This window comes from Argentina silus, assembly GCF_951799395.1.
Source record: "Argentina silus genome assembly, chromosome: X".
NCBI classification, from domain to species: domain Eukaryota; kingdom Metazoa; phylum Chordata; class Actinopteri; order Argentiniformes; family Argentinidae; genus Argentina; species Argentina silus.
Genome location: NC_139653.1, coordinates 10,301,195 through 10,327,822, shown reverse-complemented (window position 1 = coordinate 10,327,822; position 26,628 = coordinate 10,301,195). Strand labels below are relative to the sequence as shown.

The 26,628-nt window shown below is 44.4% G+C and overlaps 3 protein-coding genes across 5 annotated transcripts in view; 2 read left to right on the top strand and 1 right to left on the bottom strand.

Moving 5' to 3' along the window:
• Positions 1–13,271, top strand: part of micu1 (mitochondrial calcium uptake 1) — a 41,605-nt gene extending 28,334 nt beyond the window's left edge. Inside the window, exons 6-12 of the mRNA XM_083695848.1 lie at positions 5,757–5,871; positions 6,943–7,025; positions 7,599–7,799; positions 8,898–9,035; positions 10,579–10,687; positions 12,174–12,263; positions 12,384–13,271. Coding sequence (XP_083551974.1) covers positions 5,757–5,871; positions 6,943–7,025; positions 7,599–7,799; positions 8,898–9,035; positions 10,579–10,687; positions 12,174–12,263; positions 12,384–12,547 — 900 coding nt within the window. The 3' untranslated portion in view covers positions 12,548–13,271. The remainder of the gene's footprint in view (positions 1–5,756; positions 5,872–6,942; positions 7,026–7,598; positions 7,800–8,897; positions 9,036–10,578; positions 10,688–12,173; positions 12,264–12,383) is intronic.
• Positions 13,272–15,207: 1,936 nt separating this feature from the next.
• Positions 15,208–23,329, bottom strand: nolc1 (nucleolar and coiled-body phosphoprotein 1). Of its 3 annotated transcripts, none has more exons than XM_083695706.1 (14): positions 23,196–23,329; positions 22,853–22,908; positions 22,526–22,668; positions 22,273–22,382; positions 21,601–21,721; positions 21,257–21,378; positions 20,946–21,072; positions 20,715–20,852; positions 20,546–20,635; positions 18,481–19,107; positions 17,187–18,098; positions 16,884–17,011; positions 16,522–16,605; positions 15,208–16,377 (listed from the first exon to the last, which is right to left on the bottom strand). In XM_083695706.1, exons 1-14 carry the CDS (start codon positions 23,304–23,306, stop codon positions 16,219–16,221), a joined length of 2,928 nt encoding a protein of 975 aa, XP_083551832.1. In that variant the 5' UTR covers positions 23,307–23,329; the 3' UTR covers positions 15,208–16,218. The 3 variants fall into 3 exon arrangements, with proteins under 3 accessions (XP_083551832.1, XP_083551833.1, XP_083551834.1); XM_083695707.1 differs by having other exon boundaries at positions 20,715–20,819; XM_083695708.1 differs by having other exon boundaries at positions 16,240–16,377; positions 16,522–16,582.
• Positions 23,330–23,634: 305 nt separating this feature from the next.
• mrps6 (mitochondrial ribosomal protein S6) lies at positions 23,635–24,323 on the top strand. The gene is made up of 2 exons (XM_083695970.1): positions 23,635–24,088; positions 24,204–24,323. The coding sequence occupies exon 1, from the start codon at positions 23,727–23,729 to the stop codon at positions 24,084–24,086; it is 360 nt and encodes a 119-aa protein (XP_083552096.1). The 5' UTR covers positions 23,635–23,726; the 3' UTR covers positions 24,087–24,088; positions 24,204–24,323.
• The last annotated feature ends 2,305 nt before the right edge of the window (positions 24,324–26,628 follow it).

Sequence of the window (26,628 nt, the reverse complement as noted above, 5' to 3'; positions counted from 1 at the left end):
AAATGTTTGAACAAATGTCAACACCTGCAAGGCTGAGATGCAAGCCTCTTTATAAGAAACATATCCCTGTCGACAGCTGAATGAGAAGAGTCAGGTTCCTCCCCATATTCTCTCTCTCACTCTATTTGACTGCTCCTCCTCCTTTCTTATTTTCTTCCTTTTCTCTTTGAACTACTCTGTCAACGAGCCTTGTCCCATGCTTTGGCGCTGTAGCTCTTTCCCAGCATGCACCGTTCATTGCCTGTGTCTGAAGGGGAGACGGTAGTTGTAGAAGGGCAGATGCAGTGCCCCCTCTCTGCGCATGGTGGCACCACAGGGTGGTCTGGACCCAGCAAATTGCTCAATCAGCCAATTTGTGCTTGTTGGCTTTCATTGCTCTATTTGCTGGAATGTCCAGACCTCAGTGCTGCATGAACACAAACCATAGAGCATGTTTCAGATTGACTGAATATCAACAGCTGTTTTGAATTTGTGTGTCCAAATTGAAACCCCTTCCCTCAAATCGGAACCGAATTCTTGCTCTGTGAAGCCACGGCATCTACTCTGTGTCATGTGATCCGTGTTGATCTAAAGGGGAAGCCTGTCACTCACAAGGAATGCTGAAGGGGCCGCTGCAAGCCTTTTACCTTGTTGCACAAATCGTTGTCACATTGACTTTTTTCAGTTTCAGCAGGAACTTTCCCAGGACAGCCGTTTGTACCTTCCTACCCTTTTCTCTATGCTGGTCACACTAGCTCTTTCTCTCTCACGCGCACACACACACACACACACACACACACACACACACACACACACACACACACACACACATCCCTTTCCCAGACCCCACAGGGTGGGTGGCTGCACACCTGGCTAGCTAATTTGGTGCAGCTCTCCTCATGGACAGCTGCCACACCGTAATTACCATAATTGTTTATTGAATGTTGCTCACAAAGATTCATTAATCTGAAGAAGCTCTGAATATTGAGAAGTTATGAGCAGCACACCTGCTCTGGAATTACCCATGAGGATGGAGGTGAAAAGCTAGTACCTCACTCCCCCTAGGAGTAGGACAACCCATAGTCACCATTCTGCCCTGTCATTAATACCATGCAGACATATAACATTGATTTATAATACAGGTGAGATATGGGCAAAGATGATTTACCACTTCTACTTTAAAGAAAGTGTCAACTTGCTACTGTCAGTGGTTTGAGTCTGAGTGATTCTGTATGTGGAGGTATGTGGACTGTCCGAGGTCTAGTGGAAGTAGTCTAGTCTTGTTTGTGTTTTGGGTGTATGGCTTTTTGTCAGAGAGGTTGTGAGTGTTGTGTCACTGTGCTGGTAGTAGATCTCTGATGTACTATTGGTCACTAACATCAGAGACATCAGCCACTGGCTGCCTCTTTCTGGGGCTCCCCACAATCCCAATCAGGTCACTGTGAGCTCTCCCTCTCTCTCTCTCTCTCTCTCTCTCTCTCTCTCTCTTCTCCTCTCCTCTCCCCCTTCTCCCTCTCCCCCTCCCCCCACGCCCCCCAAGCTAAAATCATTCATGTCGCCCGCCAAAGTGACTGTAATCCCAGTGCTGCCGCATCACACAAGGCAGCACAAGGGGCTATAACTGCACTGATCCATTTCACTGTGTCATAATGGAATCTGCTGTTCTGTTCCTGCCCAGACAGCTAGAGCCCAGGAGAGTCTCCCTGCCTCACACATGCATGTATTGTGTACTGGAGATGTCTCTACCCCCTCCCACCTGACTGTATTCTCTCTCTCACTACCTTTCCCCACAGCCTACCCTTTTCATCTTCAGAGGCAGGAGGCCCAGCTCAGACAAATAAAATCATCTCTCAGAATGCACAGGGGGACAGAGAACTGATCTCATCCTGAAACATATCTCTACCTGACAGGAACTGAATAACATACTCTGTACTAGTGCTTGACCTGTATGAAAGACACAGTTGGAGCAAGGTCATTGTTATAAATTGTGGCTGAGAAATAGCATGTTTTTTGGGGGGCTCAACAATAGAGGTTATGGCATGGGCACACACACACACACACACACACACACACACACATACACCAGACACACACTCCCACGCAGACACTGACACATTCTGAGATCCAGCTGAAGCATGTGTGGCTGTGTTGAATTTACCTCCCACACCCTACTTCACTTCTTCACTCCACCTAAATCTCTATCACTCTCTTCCTCCTCCTCCCTCTCTCTCTGTTATCTGGGCTCATGCAGCTGCAGTGTTGGAAAGGCAAGCTGATAATCATTAATGAGGCTGTAAAATCTACTACTGCAGTCAAACGCCAGGCTTGACAGACACACACATTTTCATTGTGGAATACACAGAAATTCATTGTGTGCACAAAATACAGAGAACGCCTTTAATGGATGGGAGTTGTGTATGCTAGTTTTATTATGCCATTCTGTCTGTGTAAAGTCCACATACTCACATTGTAAAAGACATTGTGCTCTCGGGATCATAAACAAACAAAGGTTCTCATGTACGGTGTGGCTTGGACAGCTGTGATTCAATGGTTTCAAGACCTTTGATGATATTTTTTTTATGTCTGAGCATTCTAGTCAGTGTAGCTACCGAATATGATGTGACATGTTTGTTTATTCTGGGAACAATCTATCATGAGGAAAGGATACAACAGCTAAGTGAATCCTTGATGAAGAAAACATTGATGGAAGTGGCTCCCTCTGGTGTCTGGGAGACTGTCTTGGTGGTTTGTTTGGAGCTCACCACCTCATGAAATTGATGGGATTGTTTCAGAGAGCCCCAGAGATGGTCTGTTGGCTTCTGATCCTGCCATCCCCACTGTAATGGACTTCTTATGTCCATGTGTTTTCCCCCCACAAAAAGAGCACTTCATTTGTCTTTGAGATGGTGTGTATAGAAAGTGTTTCTTAGCCAGTGATGTGTACTGAATAAAGAGTTGGACTAGGCTTTCTGCATGCAAGCTGCTGGCTGTGCTCAGATACTATAAATTGACTCTTGAAGTTTTGGCTAGTGGGGTCTCCTCAGGGCTGATCTCACACGTGTGTTGGTGCGTTGGGGAGATGTGCCTGACTGGACCCTTAACCCACAGAGTGTGAGACAGCACGCAGGGTGGGGAGGGAAGGCCGTCTGACTGCTCTGCCGTCTGCCTGAGCTCCCAGAGGAGTAATCACACTGTGCAGTGTGCAGCCCATCATCTGGACATAGACCTTAGGGCCGGGCATAGCGTGACTGATACACCCAGGCATATGCATGTACACACATAAACACAGGGGAGGCAACACTACTTAATTAACTTCAGCACTGCGGCAATTAGGATTTACTCATTTGAAGATCAGAGCATATAGGGAAAGGGTTAGTAACAACCTAATGAGATGATTCAGATCTTATTTTAGCAACATGTCTCATAAGCATAGTGTCCTCTAGGCAGCTGACTCAAAAACAGAGAAATTGTGCAGATATTCAGGAAAGAGTCTGTTTGTAGCAGAGAGGGCAGCCTGTGGCTCCTGTCTGGATGCTCATCAGGGTCAGCTGTGTGATACGATGCGTTTGCCTCGGTGAACCAGGACCCAGCAGAGCTTCCACCGGGGATGCAGTCTTACAGCACATCATATCATGAGAAAGGGAGATCAATGGAGGGATGAAGGGAGGGTAAGCTCTGTTCTTACAGCGCCCCACAGCCACACAGACTGCAATGCCTGAAGGAGACCACCGGCACAGCATGCCATTAACACACAATTTATGTCTGTGTGCAGAATGTCTAATGATGTACGGTTTTTTCATGTTGGAGAAAGAGTGCAGCCTGTGCAGATGAATATGTGTGTGTGAGGGAGAGTGAGGGAGAGTGAGGGAGAGTGTTAGTGGGCCACGTGTCTCCTCCGATCAGTCCATCAGTCACTGCGCCGTATACTCTTAAAGAGACAGCTCTGCAGCTCAGACTGGGGCAGATGCAGCTGGGATGAGCAGACTGAGACAGGGCAGTCTGAGGACTATCACTCTCACCTTCCCCATGCATGGACAGCCTGCTTACACACTCTGCTCTAGCTGTGTGTATGCCTGGGTGTGTGTATGCCTGGGTGTGTGCGTTGATGTGTGTGTCCGGTATCTTTCAGTAGACAAGTAGCTCAAAGACCATTTAGTAAAGTCTCTAATATTTCATTTGTTTTGAAAAGTTGTTCACGTTAAATATAATTTACACTTTTGAGATATGTTTGTCCTTGACTTACTGTACAGTATAGTGTAATGTACAGTCTGCTGCGCCCACTCTGATACTCATAATGAGGCCCAGTGTGGTTAGATCTGTGTGTGTGTGTGTGAGGTGAGTGAGTGAGAGTGAATGAGAAGGTGATATGAGGGACGGGCTCTGCCTCAGGCCCAGACGGCTGTTCTGTTCCCCCTCACCCCATGCTCAAGAGTCAATACCCCTATGTGTACACACTCTACCCCAATTTTACTCTCACCTACACACACACACACACACAGACACCTTCTTTCACTCTCACATCAACTCCTGCTGCACCAGCTGGCTTTCCTCTTGCCCTCCTCTCCCCACCTTGGATTCTCTCTCCATTTCAGTCAGAGCAATGGTCCAAAAATAACTCTCTCTCTCTCTCTCTACCCACCCCCCTCTCAGCCACCACTCCTCCCCTTATAAATGCAGAGACCATAAATAATTAATGTTATGGTCGAAACCAAATTTTCTATATTTACACCTATGATGTATGCTGTATGTCAAGATTAATGCTTATTGGGGATAGTGTTCATTTTTATGTTAGATGCCCTTACCAGTCTGTGTCTGTTTTAGGAAAGGATCATGTTTTGTATATATGTTTATGGATGAATATGTCTACACTTGATTATAGAGTGAATTTATGTGTTTAGGACAGGATATTTGTGTGTGTGTGTGTGTGTGTATGCACGTGTGCGTGCGTGCGTGCGTGTGTGTGGGGTGAAGACTAGAGGTCAGGCTGTGTTTTAACCCCTTCTCTTTCCTCCCCCTCTCTTCTGAATGGAACTCTTACAGACGGAGGTAACTCCTCTTGGGCTCAGCTCAGCCCAAACCCCCAGGCATGCTCTGTGTCTTTCTGTGTTTGGTAGAACATTCTAGTGAGACACTGATCTGTGTATCACTGTGTAGTGTGCATGCTATAAATCACTCTGTAATATAGTGCTGAAGATACGTGTTAACCAATAACATTTTCTATTACTTTTCCTCTGTGAGTTAGTGTGCGTGTTCAAGATATGTTGTGAATATATGTCGTGAAGACCTTATGTTGTGTATTCGGACATTGTTTGTAAAGTGAGTGAAAGTGAGAGTGAGAGACAGACACAGTGTTCCTTGATGTTGTGTGTCTGTATATTAACATTATATGTAGGATCACCATTCATAATGTATTGGGTACACTGATTAATATTTATTCCTCACTGCCCCCCTCCCCTGCCTGTATGGCTTCATGTGTATGCAGCACTTGCATGACTATGTTACTTTGGTGTTTCTCCTGTTCACGTGTGTGTGTGTGTGTGTGTGTGTGTGTGTGTGTGTGTGTGTGTGAGAGGAGGATTCAATGAATGAACCTTTCCCTCAGGCCTCACACACACTGAGGAGCCTCCCAGTCTGAGAGACTGCTGTGCTCTATGGATACCATGGGCTGCTGTGTAGCTGGGAGGTTCTCTCTGTGACATGGGCCATGAGTAGTGACACTCTCTCCACCTCCTTCTCCTTCTCTCCATTCCTTCTCTCTGTCTATTCTGGATGAACAGAAGATTTCCCAGGAGCGGGAGAAGTTTGCAGATGAGGACAGTATATTCTACACACTAGGGGAATGTGGTCTCATCTCCTTCTCTGACTACATCTTCCTCACCACTGTGCTCTCTAGTAAGTATAGGTCTCTATGTACCATCATTAGTCCCACATATAGACACATTTGAAATCAGTCTTTAACAGCCGGCTTGGCATCAACCATTTGTATCTGTATCTGCCCTCTAGCCATTGGTGCATTTGAGCAGTACACGTCAGGCACAGATAGACAATTACACTTTTCACTAACCATACTCTAGGGGCTCCATCTCTTTGAGTGGCCAGTAAACTTTTATCCAAAGCTTGACTCAGGCGTTTGAGGCTGTAAAAAGTTTTATCCCCCCATGTGGACAAAGTCACTTCAGTTTTTTCTATTTTATAAAGTCATTCAAAAGCCGACAGCTTCATGCCCAGTCTCAGTCCATTTAACACTCTCTATCGTCAGTACTGAGGGGGCCTCACACTGGCCCTAGCACATTCAGACAGGCAGACATCAGAGGGACAGACTGATAAAATAAAAGTTAATAAAAGTTACCCCACACTGAACCACACTGAACCACACTGAACCTATGAATACATCTGTAACGCAGTTCTATATGAGTTGTCCTACTTCTACAGGACGTGATGACATATACCTTCCACATACCCTCACTACATCAAAATATACACCTTCTTATATTGTCAAGATCAATATGACTGTATATACACTATGGAATTTCAAAGATATTGATTGTGAGACCAAAGGTCAAGGATGCTTCCATAGCCTTCAGATTTACCAGTATAATTGCATATCGGTGGAGGTAGAAATCGGAGGATGGGCTCATTGTAATGCATGGAACAGAATGAGGAATAGTATCATACATGTGTGTTTAATACCATCCCTCATTCCATTCCATGCATTACAATGTGCCCATCTTCCAATATTTAGCCTCCATTAGCCTCCATTGTTGCACATATAGAACCTCCAACTCTCAACAAATAGTATCCATCTGTGAGTCAATAGTGAACTCCTGACCTGCTGTTTTAGGTTGATCCAGTGTTGACCACACATGTTGGGTTGCTCTGACGCATTGATTCCTGTTTGTGTGTCTGTGTTTGTGTCTGTGTTTGTGTCTGTGTTTGTGTCTGTGTCTGTGTTTGTCCGTCCAGCTCCCCAGAGGAACTTTGAGATTGCCTTTAAGATGTTTGATCTGAATGGAGACGGAGAGGTGGACCTGGAGGAGTTTGAGCAGGTCAGCACACGGTCAACTGAACCAATAGAACAGAACCCTACACCTAGATTACATTACAGTTACCCATTATAGACAGACACACACAGAATAAGGCTGTCCCCTGCACTGGTGAGCAAAAAAGACTCTTAAAGGACAAAGATAAGTGGTCTCATATTGCGCCCCATATAATTATCCACACACTGTATGATCTGATGGGGTTTGAAATATACGGTATGACAGCTGCTCTTTTTATCCCCTACCCAGACATGTTTAAAGTCAGACCTCATTTTCTGAAAGACCAGATTTTAGGCAATTTGGAAATGGCAAGCAGTGAAATAATTGCTCTGGCCTTACACGCCATCAAGTTACCCCATGTTCTCTTAGAACAGTTCGATTCAGTTTTTTGCCTGGTTCATGTGTCATTTTGTATAGTTAAATTAATAATTGAGTTTTATTTCATTATTTTTATGTTATTATTATTTTATTTCATTATTTTCAACGTTTCCTTACATTTCTGCAATAGAATCACTGCTAATGGATTTAACAGTTCAATGTTATTACCCCCCCCCCCCCCCCCCCCCCCCCCCCCCTTAGGTCCAGAGTATAATTCGTTCTCAGACCAGTATGGGCATGCGACACCGTGACCGTTCCACCACGGGTAACACCCTGAAGACTGGCGGCTGCAGCTCTGCCCTCACCACTTACTTCTTTGGTGCAGACCTGAAGGGGAAGCTCACCATTGGCAGCTTCCTGGAGTTCCAGAGGAAACTGCAGCACGACGTGCTCAAACTAGAGGTGAGGGACAGAGGGAGGGGAGGGAGGGAGAGAGATGAGATGAGATAAGATGATGACATGGAGAGGAGGGAGAGGAGTAGAGAAGTTAGAGATTGAAGGCAGAGAGAGGATGACTTGGTGTCAGTGTCAGTGAATGTCACTCCCTTAGGGCTCTGACAGTTGGGCATCTGAGCTGAGCTCTGCCCCTTCATCCATATCTTGGGTCTATCTCTACTCTTTTCTGCCTCCGCAGCAACATTATAGTCTTCTAAACATCACAAAGATAGCTCAGTTCATAGCCTGCTGTTAATAATGATGTTTTTGTTATGTTTCTGGAGCTCTAGCAAAGTAACACAGTCGGTATCCAACACCTCTTAATGATCTTTCAACATTCTGGTATTGCAATGACTGAAATTATAACATTGAAGAGTTACTGCAGTACTGTGACAGCACTGTGTTTTAACAGGCCTTATCACTCTCCTTCTGGCCATCACTTTATTTTCTCGCTTTCTCTCTCTCTCTGTCTCTCTCTCTCTCTCTCTCTCTCTCTCTCTTGTGCTGAGGCAGCAGCTCTCCCTGGGTTAATTTCCCTTTTTCTTGGCAGGAAAAACCCTCTATCTATCTTTCCCTCCCTCTCTCCCTCTCTGTCCCCTTTAACTGGTAAATACTGTACACTTTCTAGCAGAGTCTAGCAGCTACTGTGAAATTTAAACCTCGTCAGAGCAAATTCAATGGGAAGCTTCTAAATGTAGAAATGATGATGGGGAAAGGGACATGGGGAATACCCCTGCACCGTGAATGAGATGGTCTGCATTGGTGTGTAGACATGGGCTTGTTTGTGCTTAGTCATGAACTGAGTGTCAGAAAGGAGGATGAAATTTGCATTTTGAGAGCTCTGTGTGTATATTCCTGGCAGAGCTAGTGAGAGGCAAGGCCCGGTGGTCAACTAGTCTTAAATTTAACCTGGCCTTATTGACCTGACACAGGGACATGACTAGTGGAACATGATCCAAATTCACAGGCAGAAGTAATGTCACCACACCAGCTCCAACCATGATTCATCCTGAAGTCTTTCCCCTCTCTTAATTTCTCTCTATCTCTTCATCTCTCTCCCTCCAGTTTGAGAGGAATGACCCTGTGGATGGGAGGATTTCAGAGAGGCAGTTTGGGGGCATGCTGCTAGCGTATAGTGGGGTCCAGTCCCGTAAACTCAAACAGATGCAGAAGGGTTTGAAGAAGATGTTCAAGGATGCCCAGGTACGTGTGCGTGCATACGTGCGTGCGTGCGTGCATGCGTGCGTGCGTGACAGAATGAAAGGTAATACATCACTGTAAGAGGACGGCACAGTCAGAGCCCTCCTCCATCTGCCTGTCCATCTCTCTCTCACAAACTCTCTCTGTGTAACGTCAGCTGCATACAGAGCACCCACTGCTCTATAGGGGCTTTCTTTGACTTACTCTGAGCTACTCAATAAGTCCTGAGAGAGCTTATCTCCCTCACTCTGTCCCTCTCTTCATAGCCTCTCACCTGTTTCTCTCACTTTCTCTCTCTTTTTCTCTCTCTCTCTGTCTCTCTCTCTCTGTCTCTCTCTCTATCTCTCTCTCTCTATCTCTCTCTGTCTCTCTCTTTATCTCTCTCTCTGTCTCTATCTCTCTCTCTCTGTCTCTCTATCTCTCTGTCTCTCTCCCTGTCAGATACATGGCTGCCCTATAGTAGACAGGCAGCAGTGCTTGTGGGACAGATGGAGGGAAGGAGGCAGTAGAGGAAAGAGAGAGAGAAGTGACAGGAATCATGACTACTATGTCATTCTCCACTCCCAGTGGTTAGCATAGTAAGCACTAGTTTCCTGTCCTAGCCGTTTCCACTGATTTTAATGAGTCTAATCAGTCAATTAGCTGTACACCTATGCATATCCCTGCAGTACAATTGCTAGCTTTTTTGAGATGGCAAGCATTTGCATAAGCGTTGCAGAGATGTCAGCCAGAGTTATGTTAAGGTGAACATGCAGCGATTAGCAGAAAAAAAGAAGAGAAAAGGCGAACGGATCCTCCATCCCTCCAGGGGTTGAGTCTGGCCTGTGTCCTACAGTGAGAGTCTGGCCTGTGTCCTACAGTGAGAGTCTGGCCTGTGTCCTACAGTGAGAGTCTGGCCTGTGTCCTACAGTGTGAGTCTGGCCTGTGTCCTACAGTGTGTGTCTGGCCTGTGTCCTACAGTGTGAGTCTGGCCTGTGTCCTACAGTGTGTGTCTGGCCTGTGTCCTGCAGTGAGAGTCTGGCCTGTGTCCTGCAGTGAGAGTCTGGCCTGTGTCCTACAGTGAGAGTCTCCTAGGGGATTGGCCTGCTCTAATGCTCAACCCTCCCTCCCTAGCTCCCTCCCTCTGTATCTCTCTCTGGAATTATCTTTCTGCCATACCTGCAAGGTAAATGAAGTGGGTGTATTATTCAGCGAACAAGGCCAGCTGCTCTCCCAACTGTGCATATTAGCTCATCAACATTGACAGAGACGGACAGTTACCGCGTCAGCTGTATCTTAACGTTCATCCATGTGTGTGAGAGAGTTCCACCCACCCCCTGTTATCTTTGTAACACACACTCTGTCACACTGTTGAGCTGCTTCCTGACTGGAGATGTGTGATCAGTGCTCGTCTGTCATGATGACGTTTGTCTAATTTTCTCAGTATTCAAGTGCTCTGAAGTATGAATGAATGTATGAATACTATGCTGCACATTTGTCTGTTACCCTCCTTCCCCCTTCTCTTTTCTCCTCCACGCCCGATATGTGATGTTTCTTGTCTGTGTAGGGCATCACCTTTGAAGAGGTGGAGAATTTCTTCACGTTTCTGAAGAATGTGAATGACGTGGACACAGCTCTAAGTTTCTACCACATGGCTGGAGCCTCCATCGATAAAGGTACTCCAATGACCTTTCATCCCCTTGCACTCTCTAATTCTAATCCCCCCCCCCCTCTTCTCCCCCTTATCTCTGCTTTTTCCATCTCTCCATCTCCCTCGTTCCCTGTGTTCTGCAGACAGCCTGTTTAACACTCAGCCAGCCAGTTCCCATGCTTTGCTCCTGGCTCGGCTCTCCTCTGTTCCATCCATGCGTTTATTTATTTATTTGCTATGTTATTCCCTCTGCGCTTCTAGCCTGGAGCTGATGTGTGCCTGAGCACCTTGATGTTACACACACACCGCCCCCACTGACCAAAGCAGGCTACTGTGCCATGGTGACACAGCCAACCACAGCATTGTAGGAGAACACCTCCAATGTGCACCCTCACCACATCTCTGGAATTCAGTCTGAACCCTTTTATGTAAGAATCAGAGAGGCCAGCACTCACTTAGTTCAGTTTCTGATCGATTTAATCAGATTCAAGACAAAATGTCTTTAAAGAACACACCAAAATGCCCACGCTTTCTTCAACATGTGTGTGAATCCCTCATTCGCCAACAACTGCAAAAGCTAGTAACAGAATAACAAGTAGCAGAATCTGTCTTGATAGCACTCTGTTTTTTTATGAGGCAATCTCCCCTCATTGATTGTGGTGGGCTTTCAATAGGATTACAGACGTGTTCTGTCAGCAGGTCTATTAGTTCTGTTTCACTGATCTCACAGCTGCTGTCGAGAGCCCCACGTGTCGGCTTGGTTCTTATCAGGACATCATTTCAGCAGCACGTTTGCTTCGCAGTAATAAGGCAGTCAGAGCACATCAGTGAAGCGGGTGAAAAGGAGCAGTCTGGCCTGTGGCTGAAGATTTCCTGCCTTATATATGTCTGTAACTATAGAGCAGGACTATCCCTGCCTTCACACTGTTCCTCACAGTTGGGGAAGGCCAGGGGGATCACTAGTCTCCTCTCTCTTCCCTCCTTTCTCTCCCTCCTTCCCTTTCTCGCTTTATGTCTTTCACTCAAACTCAGAAAAACACTATCATTCTCCTTCTCATGTCTCATACTCAATCTATTTCTCTCTGTCTTCTTCGTCTGCCTCCTCCTTTGAAGATCAATGGTCTTCATGGAGACCAAAGAGCTTTTTATCACAATGTCATCTCTTTATTTTTCCTCTTTTTGACCCTGTGGCTGTGTCTGGTAGGCGGCATCTCACCTCTCTCTCTCTCTCTCTCTCTCTCTCTCTCTCTCCCCCATGCTCCCTTTCTCAGTCACAATCTCAGATGGAGACTTCTCCCCTCCTCTCCTCTCCTCTATCTATCTGATAGTCTCCCTGGTGAGCGTGAGCTCCGTCTGCTATTGATCCAGGGAAGCAGGACTCTCACACTATGTCCTCCAAATGGGCAGTTTATGAACAGGCTCATGTTCATGGGGATCTGTGTCTGCACCTTTATTACTCTTCTGCAGTAATGGTCTTTCTTTCCCCCCCGCCCCCTCTGTCGTCTCTCTAGCCACTATGAAGCAGGTGGCTCGCACAGTGGCGAAGGTAGAGCTGTCGGACCATGTGTGTGATGTGGTGTTTGCTCTGTTCGACTGTGATGGTGGGTAGGACTTTTTTTCTTCATTGTTCTCTTGTGTGGAGCAGTTTCTATCTTCTGTTGACTGATGGTCACTAAATTTTTCTCATCTCTCTATTGTATTTCTTTCTCTCTCTCTCTCAGGGAATGGAGAGCTGAGTAATAAGGAGTTCATAGCTATTATGAAACAGAGGCTGATGCGCGGGCTGGAGAAACCCAAGGACATGGGCTTCACCCGCCTGGTACGCGCCATGTGCAAATGTGCTCAGGATACCGCCTGGGACTTTGCCACGCCCAAGCAGCAGTAAGGACAGGAGAGGCGTGTGTGTATGTGTGTGTGTGTGTGTGTGTGTGCGCGCGTGTGTGCGTGCGCGCGCGTGTGTGTGTGTATGCGCGTGTGTGTGTGGTGGGGGGACTACACAAAGACCACCAAAGGAGTACTCCTCAAAAGGCCTCCTTATGTGCATTGGACTCATTAAGACAGCAACTTAGATAAGCATAATCAATCATGCACGCATACCAATTTGGTTAGATGGTAGTTTGTAGTTTGAAGCAGCACAGTGTGTCCTGGGGGGCTTTACATAGGCGTCTGTGAAAGGCATTGTGGATATTGGGACTTTAGAATGTTGTATATTTTTCCATAATGTCTTGAGTAGTGCAATGCCAGCACTCAGTGAGTCACCATCCTAACCAACCTGCACACCCAAGTTAAAAACAACACTTTTATAACCATAGTTTATGATTTACCATTAGACCCCAAAACACTACACAAGGAATTAAATCGATAATTGTAATTATCCTTCAACTCGAAGATGAACTCAATAATCGGTTTGGACTCTAAATAAATGAGATGGAGTGATGGATTTGGTCATGTGCTCTCCTCTCAATAAGATGTTCCACAGCTGTACCATGTACGTATTCTGCTTCAACTTGTTAATATTCTGTTCACAAAGAGTGTGTTATTATTACTGAATTACTTTATAAGAATGATGTTAAAAGAATGGCGCTATTAAAAAATGTTGTCTTTTCATAGCTAAACAGACTGAGTGTCCTTTTTTACTTTTTTGTACTTAATTTTTGCTTTCACTTCCCATCTGACATCAGACGAGGCACTTATTTAAGACTAATCTAAAGTGTTAAAATCTTAATTCCGAGTGAGGCCATTTAGAGAGAGAGTGAGTGAGTGAGTGAGTGAGAGAGAGAGAGAGAGAGAGAGCGCGAGAGATTCAGTAGTCAGCAGTTGTCTCTAATCTAAATGGACAGGATGGGTTCCTCCACACACAGTGCTGCAGTACCCTGAAACAAATTCACACACACACAAGACTGATAGACTGTAGCGGTACTCTGGGGGTGACTGCTGGGGTTCAGATTAGGTAGCTCTCATCATCACTGTGCCACGTCCATAGTCTTACAGAGCGGGAACTACTGCTTCAAACTGGATCAGGGAGAATGGAATGTTGTAGTCTGCTTACCATAGAACCCAACAATGGTTCCCGGAGTTGCGGAACCCTGCTCAACAACTTCCCAAAGCAGCAGAACCCTGCTCAAGTTTATTTTTTCTAAGCAATACAGCCCTGCCCAACCAGAGACCTGGTAGACCATTACATAAAAAGCCCTACTCTTGAGTGTGTCACTGAAGCAACACACTTCAGTGTGTTGTGTCTAGGTTTCGGAGCAAGGTTATATTTGGAGAAAGACACAACACTAATTTATTGGACATGTAAACATAAACAACCCACTCAGTAAATTAGATCTTACCATGCTTTACTTTAGGTCTACATTAGAGCCAGACTGTTTCTGCATGCGAAATGCATGTGTGCACACATCCCACAAGGCAAGATATAATGTGCCTCCTGTCATGTAATGTTGGACTGTACATCAATCTACTGTAGCCCTCCACCTCACACTAATCTGCCTAGTCCTGCGGCCCCTTTATTTGCACAGGAACACAAAGCTAAAGTGACAGCTGCTTAGAAAGCACTGCTCTGGTCAAAATCCATTACCTGGTCCTAAAGAGTGACCCCAAGTCCCTCCTATGGCATCATGTTAAACGAAGTAAAGTGACAGCTCAGATAGGCTGGACTGAGGGCAGGAACACAGACCTAATAGTTGGCAGTACAGTGGAAATAGGAGTCATCAGACTGCCATCAAGGGGTTTAATGGGGGTATTTCAGCTATGCTACAGTTCACATGAAGGGTACACTGTATCATCGGATCATTCTCAGGTCATTGACTCATGCTTCAGGCTGCCTTTGGTGACCTGGACGTTCCTTACTAGTGGCTATTATAACAACAGAAGCATGAGCTGTCCTTTCTTACCCCCATTTTGTTGAGTGAATGGATTGATTTTATTAATCAAAATGTAAAACTATCCTGTTTTCCCACTAGTGATTTTTCCCAACCCCCACATTACCTTATATACATTTGACATTCTAATGTGGAATGGAGTTCTAGGAAATGACCTTAAATACCATATTAGGTTGTCTCAGCTACTCCCAAAAAGTGATGTTCTATGGTGGTCATGATGAAAGACAACTGTGTGAATTGGGGGTATTATTCACATGCATTATCTCATTAATGTTGTATAATAGTCAGACTTGGTTGAAACATAAATCCTAAGCTAATCATTTTGAGTATTTTATTGGCCAATTGGACACAACCCATCTTCGCTTGCAGATACCTGATTCTATACACTTTCCCAAATGAGTGCACAGTAGTTGTTGAGTAAACAGTTAAAACAGCCTAATGTGTTTGGTACCAATCATAAAGGCGCAGACAAGATATAGCAGTCAGGAGGAATTACTGGTTAGCCAGCCAGGTGTGAGACTGCACTCTTCGTTAGTGAACAGAGCCCTGAGAGAATCTTCTTCTGCTCTAATTGGGGGAAAACCAGAGGGGAAAGAGACTAAGAATAGCTGCATCCTAATGATCGAATCAGGACAAGAATTCACAGACAGTAGGATTTTGTCAAGTCTTTAATGACAGTAATACAACTCAATAAGAAAAAAAACCTACCAAAGTGACAGGGGTATATCTGAGTTAATGAGTTGAAATTCACAAAATTAAAACAACTTCAGGGTGGGGGATATGACTACTCCAGCTGTCAAATCACACTGCTTGTATAGAGGAAGACACGGTCAGCGCCTCTGGCCATTGATAAACAGATATGACCAACATGGGGCAGGCTCAGTTCATCAGGGGTGAACAGTTACTGTCAGGATATATCTTCTAACATCAGGTATGAGAGACTTCAAGATGGAATAAAACTGAGGATCTTAACTGATGAACGTTCAAATGTTCAAGAGAAAGAGCCTGAAGTTCTCACCCTAGTCATATTATAGGAAACTAATCAAATTTCATATTAACCCCCAGATACTAACAAAATCACATTATTAATAAAAAAACCTATATTATAGCCAATTCCTGCCTCGAGCAAACCAAAAGAAAATGTTTCTGTGTAACTGACGATGCAAACATTGATATACAAATAACATAGCTTTTCAAATTAAACAACACTTGACAGATGGGTAAATGCAGATCACAATGTCAAAACAAGCAACAGAAGGGCCAAGACAAAGAAAATAAATCCAAAATAGACTTTATATTGACATTTAACATAATTGTAGCCTACAGCCACCTGGTGGCTACATTGTGTAACTGCATCTTAAAAGACATTCCCCTTTGTGATCATGCAAATCATGTAAATAAGGCACAGAGGAGACCCCCTCCCCTAGAGCCTTATCTGCTTAAATTACACCATTACAGCCTGGCTATTTCAAATCAGAGTTTAATAGACTGGTCATCATTAAGAACTACAGTCAGCCAGCTACATCTGGCTGTCAGTATAGGCTTGTGTTCCTCAGTCAGAATGCTGCTGCTGGAATGGGGGCATTGTCAATGGTGGGAGGAGTAGAAAGACAGCTCTGAGTCCTGGTCAAGCAGGTTTGGGTATAGGGAAAACAGGGTTATGAGAAAGACCTCAGTCACTGTCAAACTTTATGGAGTTGATGGTGGTGGAGATAGCTCCTCCACGATAACTACCACGCTTCTTCTTTGTCTTTTCATGGCGGAAAGACTTGCCCTTTGTGAACCTGAGCACGTCGTTAGCTTTCTGTCCCCAGTCTCCATTGGCTCCCCGCTAGGAGAGACCACCAGAGATAAGGTCAAAACATGCACAATCACACCCCTGGCTGCACACACAAACTAGTTATTGTATAACTACAATATAGCCTGTACCACTTGGAGGTGGTGTAATTGTGTTTACGTATGTTCTTATGCTCACCTTAGCGTCAAAGGAGTTGTCTGCAAGGCGGTTGTCCACCTCAACATCCTCCTCTCTTATTCTACGGAAAGGTACATTGGTTGTCTTTATAGAGAACAAGAAGAGATGGACAAAGATAAGGTGTTTAGTGAGTATGTGACATTAGATTAGTCCCAGAAACCCATACAACTCAATTCTCTATCAACCCAATACACCTATATGAAACCCATCACCTTTATACAAGTCAGACATGCCTTTCAGTGGTACCTAATAGTCAATTTACTTCGCCTATTTCAGTGATGGAACTGAGTATGAGAATGAATGAGGTTAAGATAATCAGCATTAATACAAGCCAAGCTATAAAGAACCTCCACTAGCCTTACCTTCTGCTTGACTTTGGGAAAGGTTTGTGGTGTGGTTGTTACTTTCTTGGTTTTAGGAGTTTTCACTTCTGCTTCCTCTTCCTCACTGTCAGATGAGTCTTCATCCCTTTTTCTCTTGCCATTTGTGCCTATGCAAGAGAGGGGGAGGGGGGCGATAAAAACAGACAAGCATGACCTTCAAGTAATAGCCGTTGGTGACAAACCACCAATATTCCTGCTGTAAAGCATGGCCCAATTCCATTTCTCTAGGGAAATTACTACAATGTCTATTCTCATGGCCCTGAAGTGGCCTTCAACACTAACCGTTAGTGGTGGGCGTGGTGGCTGCTGTGGGTGTTTTAGCCTTCTCTTCCTCCTCGTCCTCAGATGAGCCGTCTGATGAGCTGGTTTCCTTGGCTTTGGGGGTGGTGGCTGGGGTAGTGGGGGGTTTTACAGTCTTTTTACTGGATGCCGCCTCCTCCTCCTCCGAGCTGCTGTCACTGGAGGAGGACTCCGCAGGCTTGGCTGGTGCCTTTGCTGCAGGGGTGGCAGCTTTGGGTGTAGCTGCATTCCCGTTGGGGAGAGCAGGCTTTGCTGGTGTCGTCTTGGCCTCTGCCTCAGAGTCAGAGCTGTCTGAGGAGTCAGAGCTGCTGTCTGCTGCCTTCTGTGCTGGAGCTGGAGCTGCTGCCTTCACCAGTGCTGGCTTGGGAGCCACTGCAGCCTCCTTTACCTCCTCATCCTCATCACTGGAGCTGTCTGATTCACCGCTGCTGGACTCAGCAGGAGGCTTGGTGGCAGATGTAGCTGGGATCTTAGTAGTGGGTGTGGCCACGGGACTCTTGGCCACAGGCTTGGTGGGCTTGGCTGCAGCGGCCTCATCCTCAGAATCGCTGTCTGAGCTGCTCTCTGCTGGTGCTGGTTTACTAACAGGAGTGGCAGGTTTGGAGGCTGAGGCAGCTGGTTTAGTCTTGGCTGGTTCCTCGTCTTCAGAGGAAGAATCGGACTCAGAACTGCTGGCTGCAGCCTTTGCTGGGGGTTTGGGGGTTGAGGTGGCTGTAGGTGTAGCGGCAGGCTTGGGTGTGGCTGGTTCCTCTTCATCAGAGGAGTCTGAATCAGAGCTGCTGGCTGCAGCCTTTGCTGCAGGTTTGGGGGTTGAGGCAGCTGTAGGAGGAGCTGCAGGCTTTTTGGTGGCAGCAGGTTTAGCTGGCGCCTCGTCTTCAGAACTGCTGTCAGAGTCTGCACACAAACACACAGATAAGCATTTCAGCATTTGAAATTTAAGTAAAGTAATTAGCAGAGGTTGTGTGATATCAAACACACAACCAAAATTCTAAAATCACCCACACTAGAAATAAATCAATTGGATCATTGAAAATGTTTTTTGTGTAAAGGACAAATTAGAGCAAGCATTAATAAAGAATTACAAATATTTCACAATTGGCAACTTTATGCATTGGTTTGCGTCAACTAAGTAGGGGTGAGAACAGAAACATTGATGTTGGTGTCTATAGAACACCAAACTATGTTTGAGCATGACTTGTAACACATACTTGTAATGTAAATAAATATTCATCTACAGTTATGTTTACCCAAATTACTTCTTATTAGTCTCTCTTACCTGAGCTTGAGGAGTCTTTCTTAGCTGAGGGTGTCTTTGCAGGTGCAGCCTTAGCTGGCGTGACCTTGGCTGCCGGTTTCTTTACCTCCTCTTCATCCTCTGAGCTGGAAGAGGAAGAAGAATCTTCCTTTGCAGGGGCAGCCTTAGCTGGGGCAGCTTTGACCAGGGTGGCTTTAGCTGGAGTTACAGTTACCTTGGCTGCAGGTTTCTTTACCTCCTCTTCATCCTCTGAGCTGGAAGAGGAAGAAGAATCTTCCTTTGCAGGGGCAGCCTTAGCTGGGGCAGCTTTGACCAGGGTGGCTTTAGCTGGAGTTACAGTTACCTTGGCTGCAGGTTTCTTTACCTCCTCTTCCTCCTCTGAGCTGGAAGAGGAGGAAGAATCTTCCTTTGCAGGGGCAGCCTTAGCTGGGGCAGCTTTGACCAGGGTGGCTTTAGCTGGAGTTACAGTTACCTTGGCTGCAGGTTTCTTTACCTCCTCTTCCTCCTCTGAGCTGGAAGAGGAGGAAGAATCTTCCTTTGCAGGGGCAGCCTTAGCTGGGGCAGCTTTGACCAGGGTGGCTTTAGCTGGAGTCACAGTCACCTTGGCTGCCGGTTTCTTTACCTCCTCTTCATCCTCTGAGCTTGAGTCTAAGGGAAGATCACGAGAACCCCATGTCAACAAAAATATGTGGAGACGAACATAGATCAATATATATGTATATATGTATGATTCAGTTGAGATATTTTATGATGTTCAACTTATTGGGGCAACATTCTAAAGCAGGGTTTTTCCTGCATTTTTGGGCAGTCCGCCTAAGGAAAATACCTAAAAGTGTGCAGAAAGCGCTCCCTATTTACTCCATTCAAGACATATTTTCATGCAATGCTGTTATACAACCAGCAGGGGGTGATTGGTGGTAGAGTGCGTACTTGGAGTGTATCTGCAGGTAGTATTAAAAGGAACAGAAAAAGCCTTGACAAACACTCTAGCTCTAACGGCAAGACAACTGTGGTGGGTATTGAGGTGGTGAGTATTGAGGGGTTCTTGAGTGGCTGTAGATCATTTGAACACTACAAATTGAAAAGTTAGGTTGACACAGTTTGAGGTGTGCATAACGTTAGTGTCTATATTCGTTTTTTAATAGAGTGATCATTTAGCAATGGCCAGACTTGTTGAAGCAAGGTGAAGAGTAGCCTTCAAAGCACACAGCCACCAAATTGACTAATAATAATAATTTACCAGTTTCATGTATTTGTAATTAACATATGTTAAATGCAATTAAAGTGATTCTGAATGTAGCACCATTAAATCACTATAGTCAGCAGCAAGTTAGCTGGGATAGGTTATAATTCAGGTTATTAGTAATTCTATAGCAGCGATGTAAAACCAGCTTCCAGGTGGACCATATATCATTGTGTTTTGAGTGTATACCAGCCAGGTCTAGCATTAATTTCAAGCCACCAGAATTGACCATTTAACGGCTGTCTCCTAAAAAATAAAAAAATCATCCCAGGGGGCCATGCCCCTGGACCCTCCTAGCAGCCTTGACTCCACCCTTTTTCAAGACAGGAAAAACCCTGTAAAGGATTGTCCAAAGACATAATATCTTAATGGACACTTGATAAACTTATCTCAGACATGAAATATATGTGCAGGACTTTTCAGTGTCAATTGTGAAGATCCGTTTATTGCTCACACCCTGCACATGACTCGCAAAACATAGATGTTGATTCGCATTGGATTACTCACTATGCATAGTTTGTAAAAATTATTGACATGTGCCGATTCGCACAGGACTAAAATTACCAGATAACCAGAAGCAGGAGAGTAGCAGTGAGGACAGCTCCAGTGACGCTGAAGATGAGGAGCCAGCTTAAGTGCTTTTTAGGCACCATGATTACATTACTCTGCCTCCCCTTGTAAAACTAATCCTGTCTGAATAGGGCTTTCGCCTGCAAACCACTTCAATTTCACACCAAACATATGTTATGCAACTTCAATCAAAGCAAACCTGGCAGTACCTGTTAGCCCTTTAGGGCAAGGTTTGGGAACGTGGCTGAAGCTTTAAAATCAAGTTATTTTTACCTGTGCTCTCAGAGCTGGACTCTGCCTTCTTGGCTGTAGGTTTAGGGGTCACAGGCTTTGCTGGGGTGATCTTCACAGGGGCAGGTTTAGCTATGAAGCATAAAACATTGTCAGACAACCCTTTGAGATGGGGATGTAGAGAACATGGCATCTTGGTGTCAGCTCTTACCTGCCACTTTCTTCTTGTCCTCATCATCACTACTGTCATCGCTGCTGTCTGAGGAGTCACTGTCCTTGGCCTTGCTGGGCACTGTAGGAGCCGGGGGCTTCTGAACTGCAGCAGGAGGTGGAACTGCACTGTAAGATCCTACAGAGACACATTCCATCAGCCTCTGGATAGTCACTCTCCTGATTGTCAGTATTCAGGCATGTTAAAGTGCCAATATAAACACACACACACCTTGTTTGGGTTTTTTGCTTGGAGGAGCCTCCTCTTCATCCGAAGATGAGTCCTCACTGCTGGATTTAGCTGCAGTGGGGGCTTTAGCAGGGGTGGTCTTCACCTGGACAGAGGGCTTCACTGGTGTCTAAAGAGAAATTCTGGGTCAGTCTTGAAGGCAAACAGTCTACAGGTATGATTTGCTTCTCGTGCACCATGATTCATCTCAATTTCCAAACTACACTGGGTCCAAAGTAGAAAATGTGTTAGAAATTGGTGTAATACATATCAGGACTGTTAGTGATAAGCAAGCAATGGCGCTGAAAAAGTACCTTAGCTGGCTCCTCATCTTCAGAGTCACTGGAGCTGTCCTCACTACTGCTCTCCTGCTTCTTCTGAGCAGTGGCTTTAGGAGGGACAGCAGCTTTGGGTGTCATGACTGCAGCTTTTCCTTCTAGAGATCATAGATAAGTCAGACCCGAAGTAAGACATGCAACATCCGAGAAGCAATCAAACAACTCATCCAGTTGACACATAAGTGCAACAGAGATTTCCAGTCCCAATTTAACTGCATGATCTGAAAGTGCACGCTGTCATGGCAGCCCAAAGTAATTACATTCATCAGGAGTCAGCCATTTATGCAACAATAGGCATATGTTTGTATTCATGAACTCACTGGCTGCAGGGGCTTTAGATGGCTCCTCATCCTCAGACTCCTCACTGCTAGAGCTGGTGTCCTTCTTCCTGCCAAGAGCAGCTGCTGGGGGCCCCACTGGGACCTTCTCTGCTGCAGGTTTCTGAGAACAGACATGAAATGGAGCACATTCAATATGCTAGAACAGAGCTACCACACAAACAAACTTAGCCCAATTATCCAACTCGAAGTCACTTGCCATGGAGTTGGACGGCCTTCTCGACTCAACCTGATCAAAGTTCAACAGTGATGGTTTTCCTCCAGATACGTGAATAAATCCCAATATATTTACATTTCCACTGTACTCTAACCATGTCTGGCGTTGAGCTGTATTTTCTTTCAAATCTCTTGATCGTTTGAGAACAAACATTTTGCAATGTGGGGGTGGGGAGTTCTCTATAGTAGATATGATATGATGTCCCTCATCGCGACTTGACACTTTATGTTGTTGTCATGACTACCTCAAGACGGTGGGCGCTTGAAATGTGACCCCCCCCCCCCATACATGGTTACTGTACAGTGAAAAATAAACCCAGTAAATATTGGGATTTATTCACATATCTGGAGGAAAACCTGATCAAAGTTCAACCGTGATGGGTGAGTGAAGAAGGCTAAAACAACCTCCACTCAGGCCTCATTAAGACTGTGTCATACCTGCACTGGAGCCTTTGCTGTAGCCTCATCCTCAGAGTCGCTTGAATCATCACTGCTGCTTGACTCCGCTTTAACAGTCACTGCTTGGGTAGGTGGTGGAGCCTTGGTTGCTGAGAAAACAAGCAGAGATACTGCTTTAGAGACAACAAAAAAGGTCTTCTGACCACCAATGCCACAGTGCCTCTTTAGTGGGGGAAAAAATGAAAGTAGCAATCCTAGAAAGGACTATAGAAAATCACAGAACAGGGTGTACCTATGGGGGCAGCTTTGGCTGGTGGAGCAGCTTCCTCCTCATCACTACTTGAGTCCTCACTACTTGAGCTCTTTGCATCAGTCTTTGCTTTCTTAGCAGATGGGCCATTGGCTGCTGCCTTGCGTTTCTTGGCTTCAGGAGACCTGAAGGAATTTAACACAAAAAAGCAGTGTTGTATTCAAAACCTGCAACCAGGACATCACTTTGAGGCACTAAATAACACAGGTAAAGTACCTGTAGTGTATGTGCACTGTATTGTTTAGCTCCCCAGTTGCTGTAAAAAGGTTACATTTCCACCAACTGATGAAACAAATGAAGTGTACTTACTTCACCCAAAAATTGAAAATTTCAACTAGGCTTTCATCATTTTGATCCTGGGGTTTCTGTTGAGAAATAAGAATTGTAAACCAGTTAACTTGAAGAAGTAGCAACCCAACTTAGCTCCACCATTAAAATGACTCGAATTCGGTGGGGACCTAAAGGACAATTTACAACTAGCTGTCAATAATTTGCAAGCGTGCACCATTAGAATTTAGAAATTGGTTCGTTACTAACACGTGTTCCCAACGGAACACAGCGTGTACATCATAGCTGCTAACGAGCCCACCGATATAAAACGTCGTCAACTGGAAGTGGGGGGGACCTGTACACGAGTCAGTATCGCACTTACCACTTTAGCCTGCTTCATAAATTGCTGAGCAGCCTTGGAGAACTTGTTATCCAGTAGAAATGAGTAAACATGTTTGAAAAGATCACTAGGCACCGAATTCTGCTCCGCCATCTTCACCACGCACGTTTGGAAGAATTGTCTAAATCACATGTGCAGAAGAAGGAGGCGCATAATAAGTACGTCAACAGGGGGGTACAAAATCCCATATGCCGTTGGTGACAGAATCACAGATCTGGGCAGAACTCGCCAAACTCCAAGTGCTGAATAAAAACGTTTTTTTTTAATTTTATATATATATATATATGTGTCCTATTCGGACGTATTGTGTACTGTGTCATGTCTATAAAATGCTTAATACCGTAGCTACATCCATTTTGGTATAATCTGACTGATACGTAATCATAATAACCCCTCCCCTTCTCCCCATGCTAGCCGCGTCTCCATATTGAGAGGATGTGGTGTTTCTACCTTTGAATGAAGAACATTTGAATTACATTGTTTTCTTTCTTTATTGTCACAAATTATTAAGCCATGCCTCGGTACGAACTTGCCCTCATTATGAAGGCCATGCAGAGGCCGGAGACAGCGGCAGCTCTACGGCGCACAGTGGAGACCTTAATGGAACGAGGTGCTGTTGTGAGGGGTTTGGAAAACCTTGGTGAGCGATTGCTACCCTACAAGATCTCGAAACATAATCAGCGCCACGCTCGTGGTGGCTACTTTTTGATTGATTTCCACGCCACTCCTGGTATCGTCAGTGGTTTGTTGGATCACTTAGAACGCGACGTGGACATGGTGAGGCCCACGGTCTTGAAGACGGATACGGAAGTCTCCAGTGCACATTGCTGTGGGCCAATTTCTTCTCATAACGAGGACGCCATCCAAAATTGAATGTAAGGTCATGACACATGATGGCATGCAGCAGTGTCAGGGGTAGTGCTCACATCAGTGATTTTACCCTGTGAGTCCTGATGTACAAGATAATTATTGTGTTCCTTGTCTTAACAGGGCTTTTCTGATCTTGAAGACCATCATTTTTCACGTTCCTGAGCTTTGTATTTTTTTTTTTTTTTTTAAATGTAATTTACTTTAAAATTGATGGTTTAATAAACTCGAATTTAAAATTCAGTAATAGTAACAGTTCAGTTTATTGAGGACTGGATTGACTGAATTGAAGTTCAACTGACCCCAAACCCTGGTTGACATTAGCTAAAAGAAAGCCCTGCATGTGAATACATCAAACCCACATCTCTATGCATGTCTTTGTATTTTTTTATATTATTATTTGTTGTATCCTTTATTTATCCTTTATTTGAGGTCTCTTTTTCAAGGGTGCCCTGATTACAAAATATATACACATAACTATTATTTACATTAACATTTTAAAAGGACACAATTTACACAGCCAATACAATTTTCTTTTTACAGACAGTAATCAATTATAACAACAGCACTCCTCCAGGAATCCTAATCAGGTTCCTAAAATGGCCCAATGATACTAAAGCAGCAAGCCTTTCCTAGCTAGTGTCCTGCAGGTCATTCCATGCCCAAGTAGTGCAACGACTAAAGGCAGTTTTAACCAGCTCAGAGGAGATGTGGGACCTCGAGGACTAATCAATCTTGAGTCTGTGTCTGATAAGTGCTAGGTCTCAAGGTGATGGGATGTAAGATAGTATAAGAGTTTACAAGAGCATATACTTTGTTTTGGCTGCATTTAGTACTAACTTCAGGTCCACAAGTGATTACTGAATGGTGTCAAAAACGTCTGTAGGTTAGACAAAGCTCCATCCACAGAAGAGGCTGTAGAGTAAAGTGTAGTGTCATCCACGTAAAAATACAGTTTACAGTCCGTAACTAAAGAGCCAATATCATTTATATACAGTGTAAGCAGTAACAGGCCAAATTTAACCCTTAGCACTCCCTTTGTGATCTCTAGAGATTGTGAACTGTACACTGAGTTCTATTTGTGAGGTAGTTAAGGAACCACTGACAAGCATTCTGAAAACCTAAGACAGTCTACTCACTAACAGTGAATGCACTGTATCGAAAGCTTTTGATAGGTCAATAAACAGGGCAGCACAATGCTACTTTTTATCTAGGGCACAACAAATATCATTCATTACAAGTTGAAATAGTAGTGTCCTGGCCTAAAGCCTGATTTAAATTGTATTGCCCCTGTTCCCCTTTGTATTTATTATTAATTCACACTGATATGTCCTATCCTTATACCACTGGAAATGCCCAAACTTTAAGTTTGTTCAGGTTTGTATACTCCACAGAAGGTTATGTGATGTACCAAGCAACCTGAATAAATAACGTTTGTAAAGGACCCTATTTATACAGACCAAAAAAAGAAACTAGAAAAGAAAACACAAAATCACCTGCCTTGTTTAGTTTAGTCAAAAAGACAACTTTAGAGATGCTGGTTTTGAACTTGTGATGAAACTGACAATGGTTGTGTTAACTTGAGAATTGTTTTGTTACATCATGCTCCTCAAGTAATTGTCCCCCACCGATGAAATCGGAGACTGTCCGTTCGTATGTCACAAGCTTTTTCTCCGACACCACTGAGACAATTTTGATGAAACGTGGCTGAATGATGGGTTAGGGTTTATTCCAGGTGGACCATCATATCATTGTGTTTTGAGTGTATACCAGCCAGGTCTAGGGAATAGCTTTATGGCTGCCTAATGTTTAATTGGATACATACTGTAGTGACTCTCCACATTACATAAAACTAGCTCGATACATACGCATATTAGCTAAATGACATTTAATCTACGATACATAAATACAAACCCATATTAGCTAAATTGCACCGGGAAAAGTCCATTAAATACAGATGCACTCATAGTTCAGATTATTGCGTAACATCAAAACCCGGAAATGACCAGGAAATAGACGCTACCCGAGCATCTGAGCACACCGAGTCGGATTTCCCTTTACATCGGCTTTCTTTAAAGAGGCTTTGGTAGAAATCTTCCAAATGCACCAATCATCGTTTGGTCATAATTGGGAGGGATGCTACCTCTTTCTTCTGGTCATATTATTGAGGCTGTGATTTATGGCATATTTTATCTGAGGCTTTTGTGTTTCGATACTGGGGAAAGCATCTTTAAGAGTTTGTTTTTCTAAATGTAAAACATCTGTCAAATATATCTTCATATTTACATTTTCTATGAAAACAAGTGAAGATGTTTTATTGACTTGATATAGATTAAGGCTAGGTTACAAAATTCTTTAACTGCTTTATTTTTCAATAGGAATTTTACTGCCCATGGCTGGGACGCACAGCTCGCAAAGTGGTATAAAAACACAGATTTTGTATTACATTGGTAAATCAATATGTTGTTTAATGACTCAGAACAAACGTGTAGAATGACCCATATAGGATATATTTCATTTAGGAAAATACTGAATATATGACTGACTA

What these genes read in the sequence shown, in the direction of transcription:
- mrps6 (XM_083695970.1), top strand. Translation starts at nt 23,727, where the DNA reads ATGCCTCGGTACGAACTTGCCCTCATTATGAAGGCCATGCAGAGGCCG.
- nolc1 (XM_083695706.1), bottom strand. Translation starts at nt 23,306, where the DNA reads ATGGCGGAGCAGAATTCGGTGCCTAGTGATCTTTTCAAACATGTTTAC. An exon ending in ATTTTCAATTTTTGGGTGAA is followed by an intron (nt 22,669 to 22,852) that starts GTAAGTACACTT and finishes AAATTCCTTCAG; the next exon opens with GTCTCCTGAAGCCAAGAAAC. An exon ending in ATCTAAAGCCCCTGCAGCCA is followed by an intron (nt 21,379 to 21,600) that starts GTGAGTTCATGA and finishes TATGATCTCTAG; the next exon opens with AAGGAAAAGCTGCAGTCATG.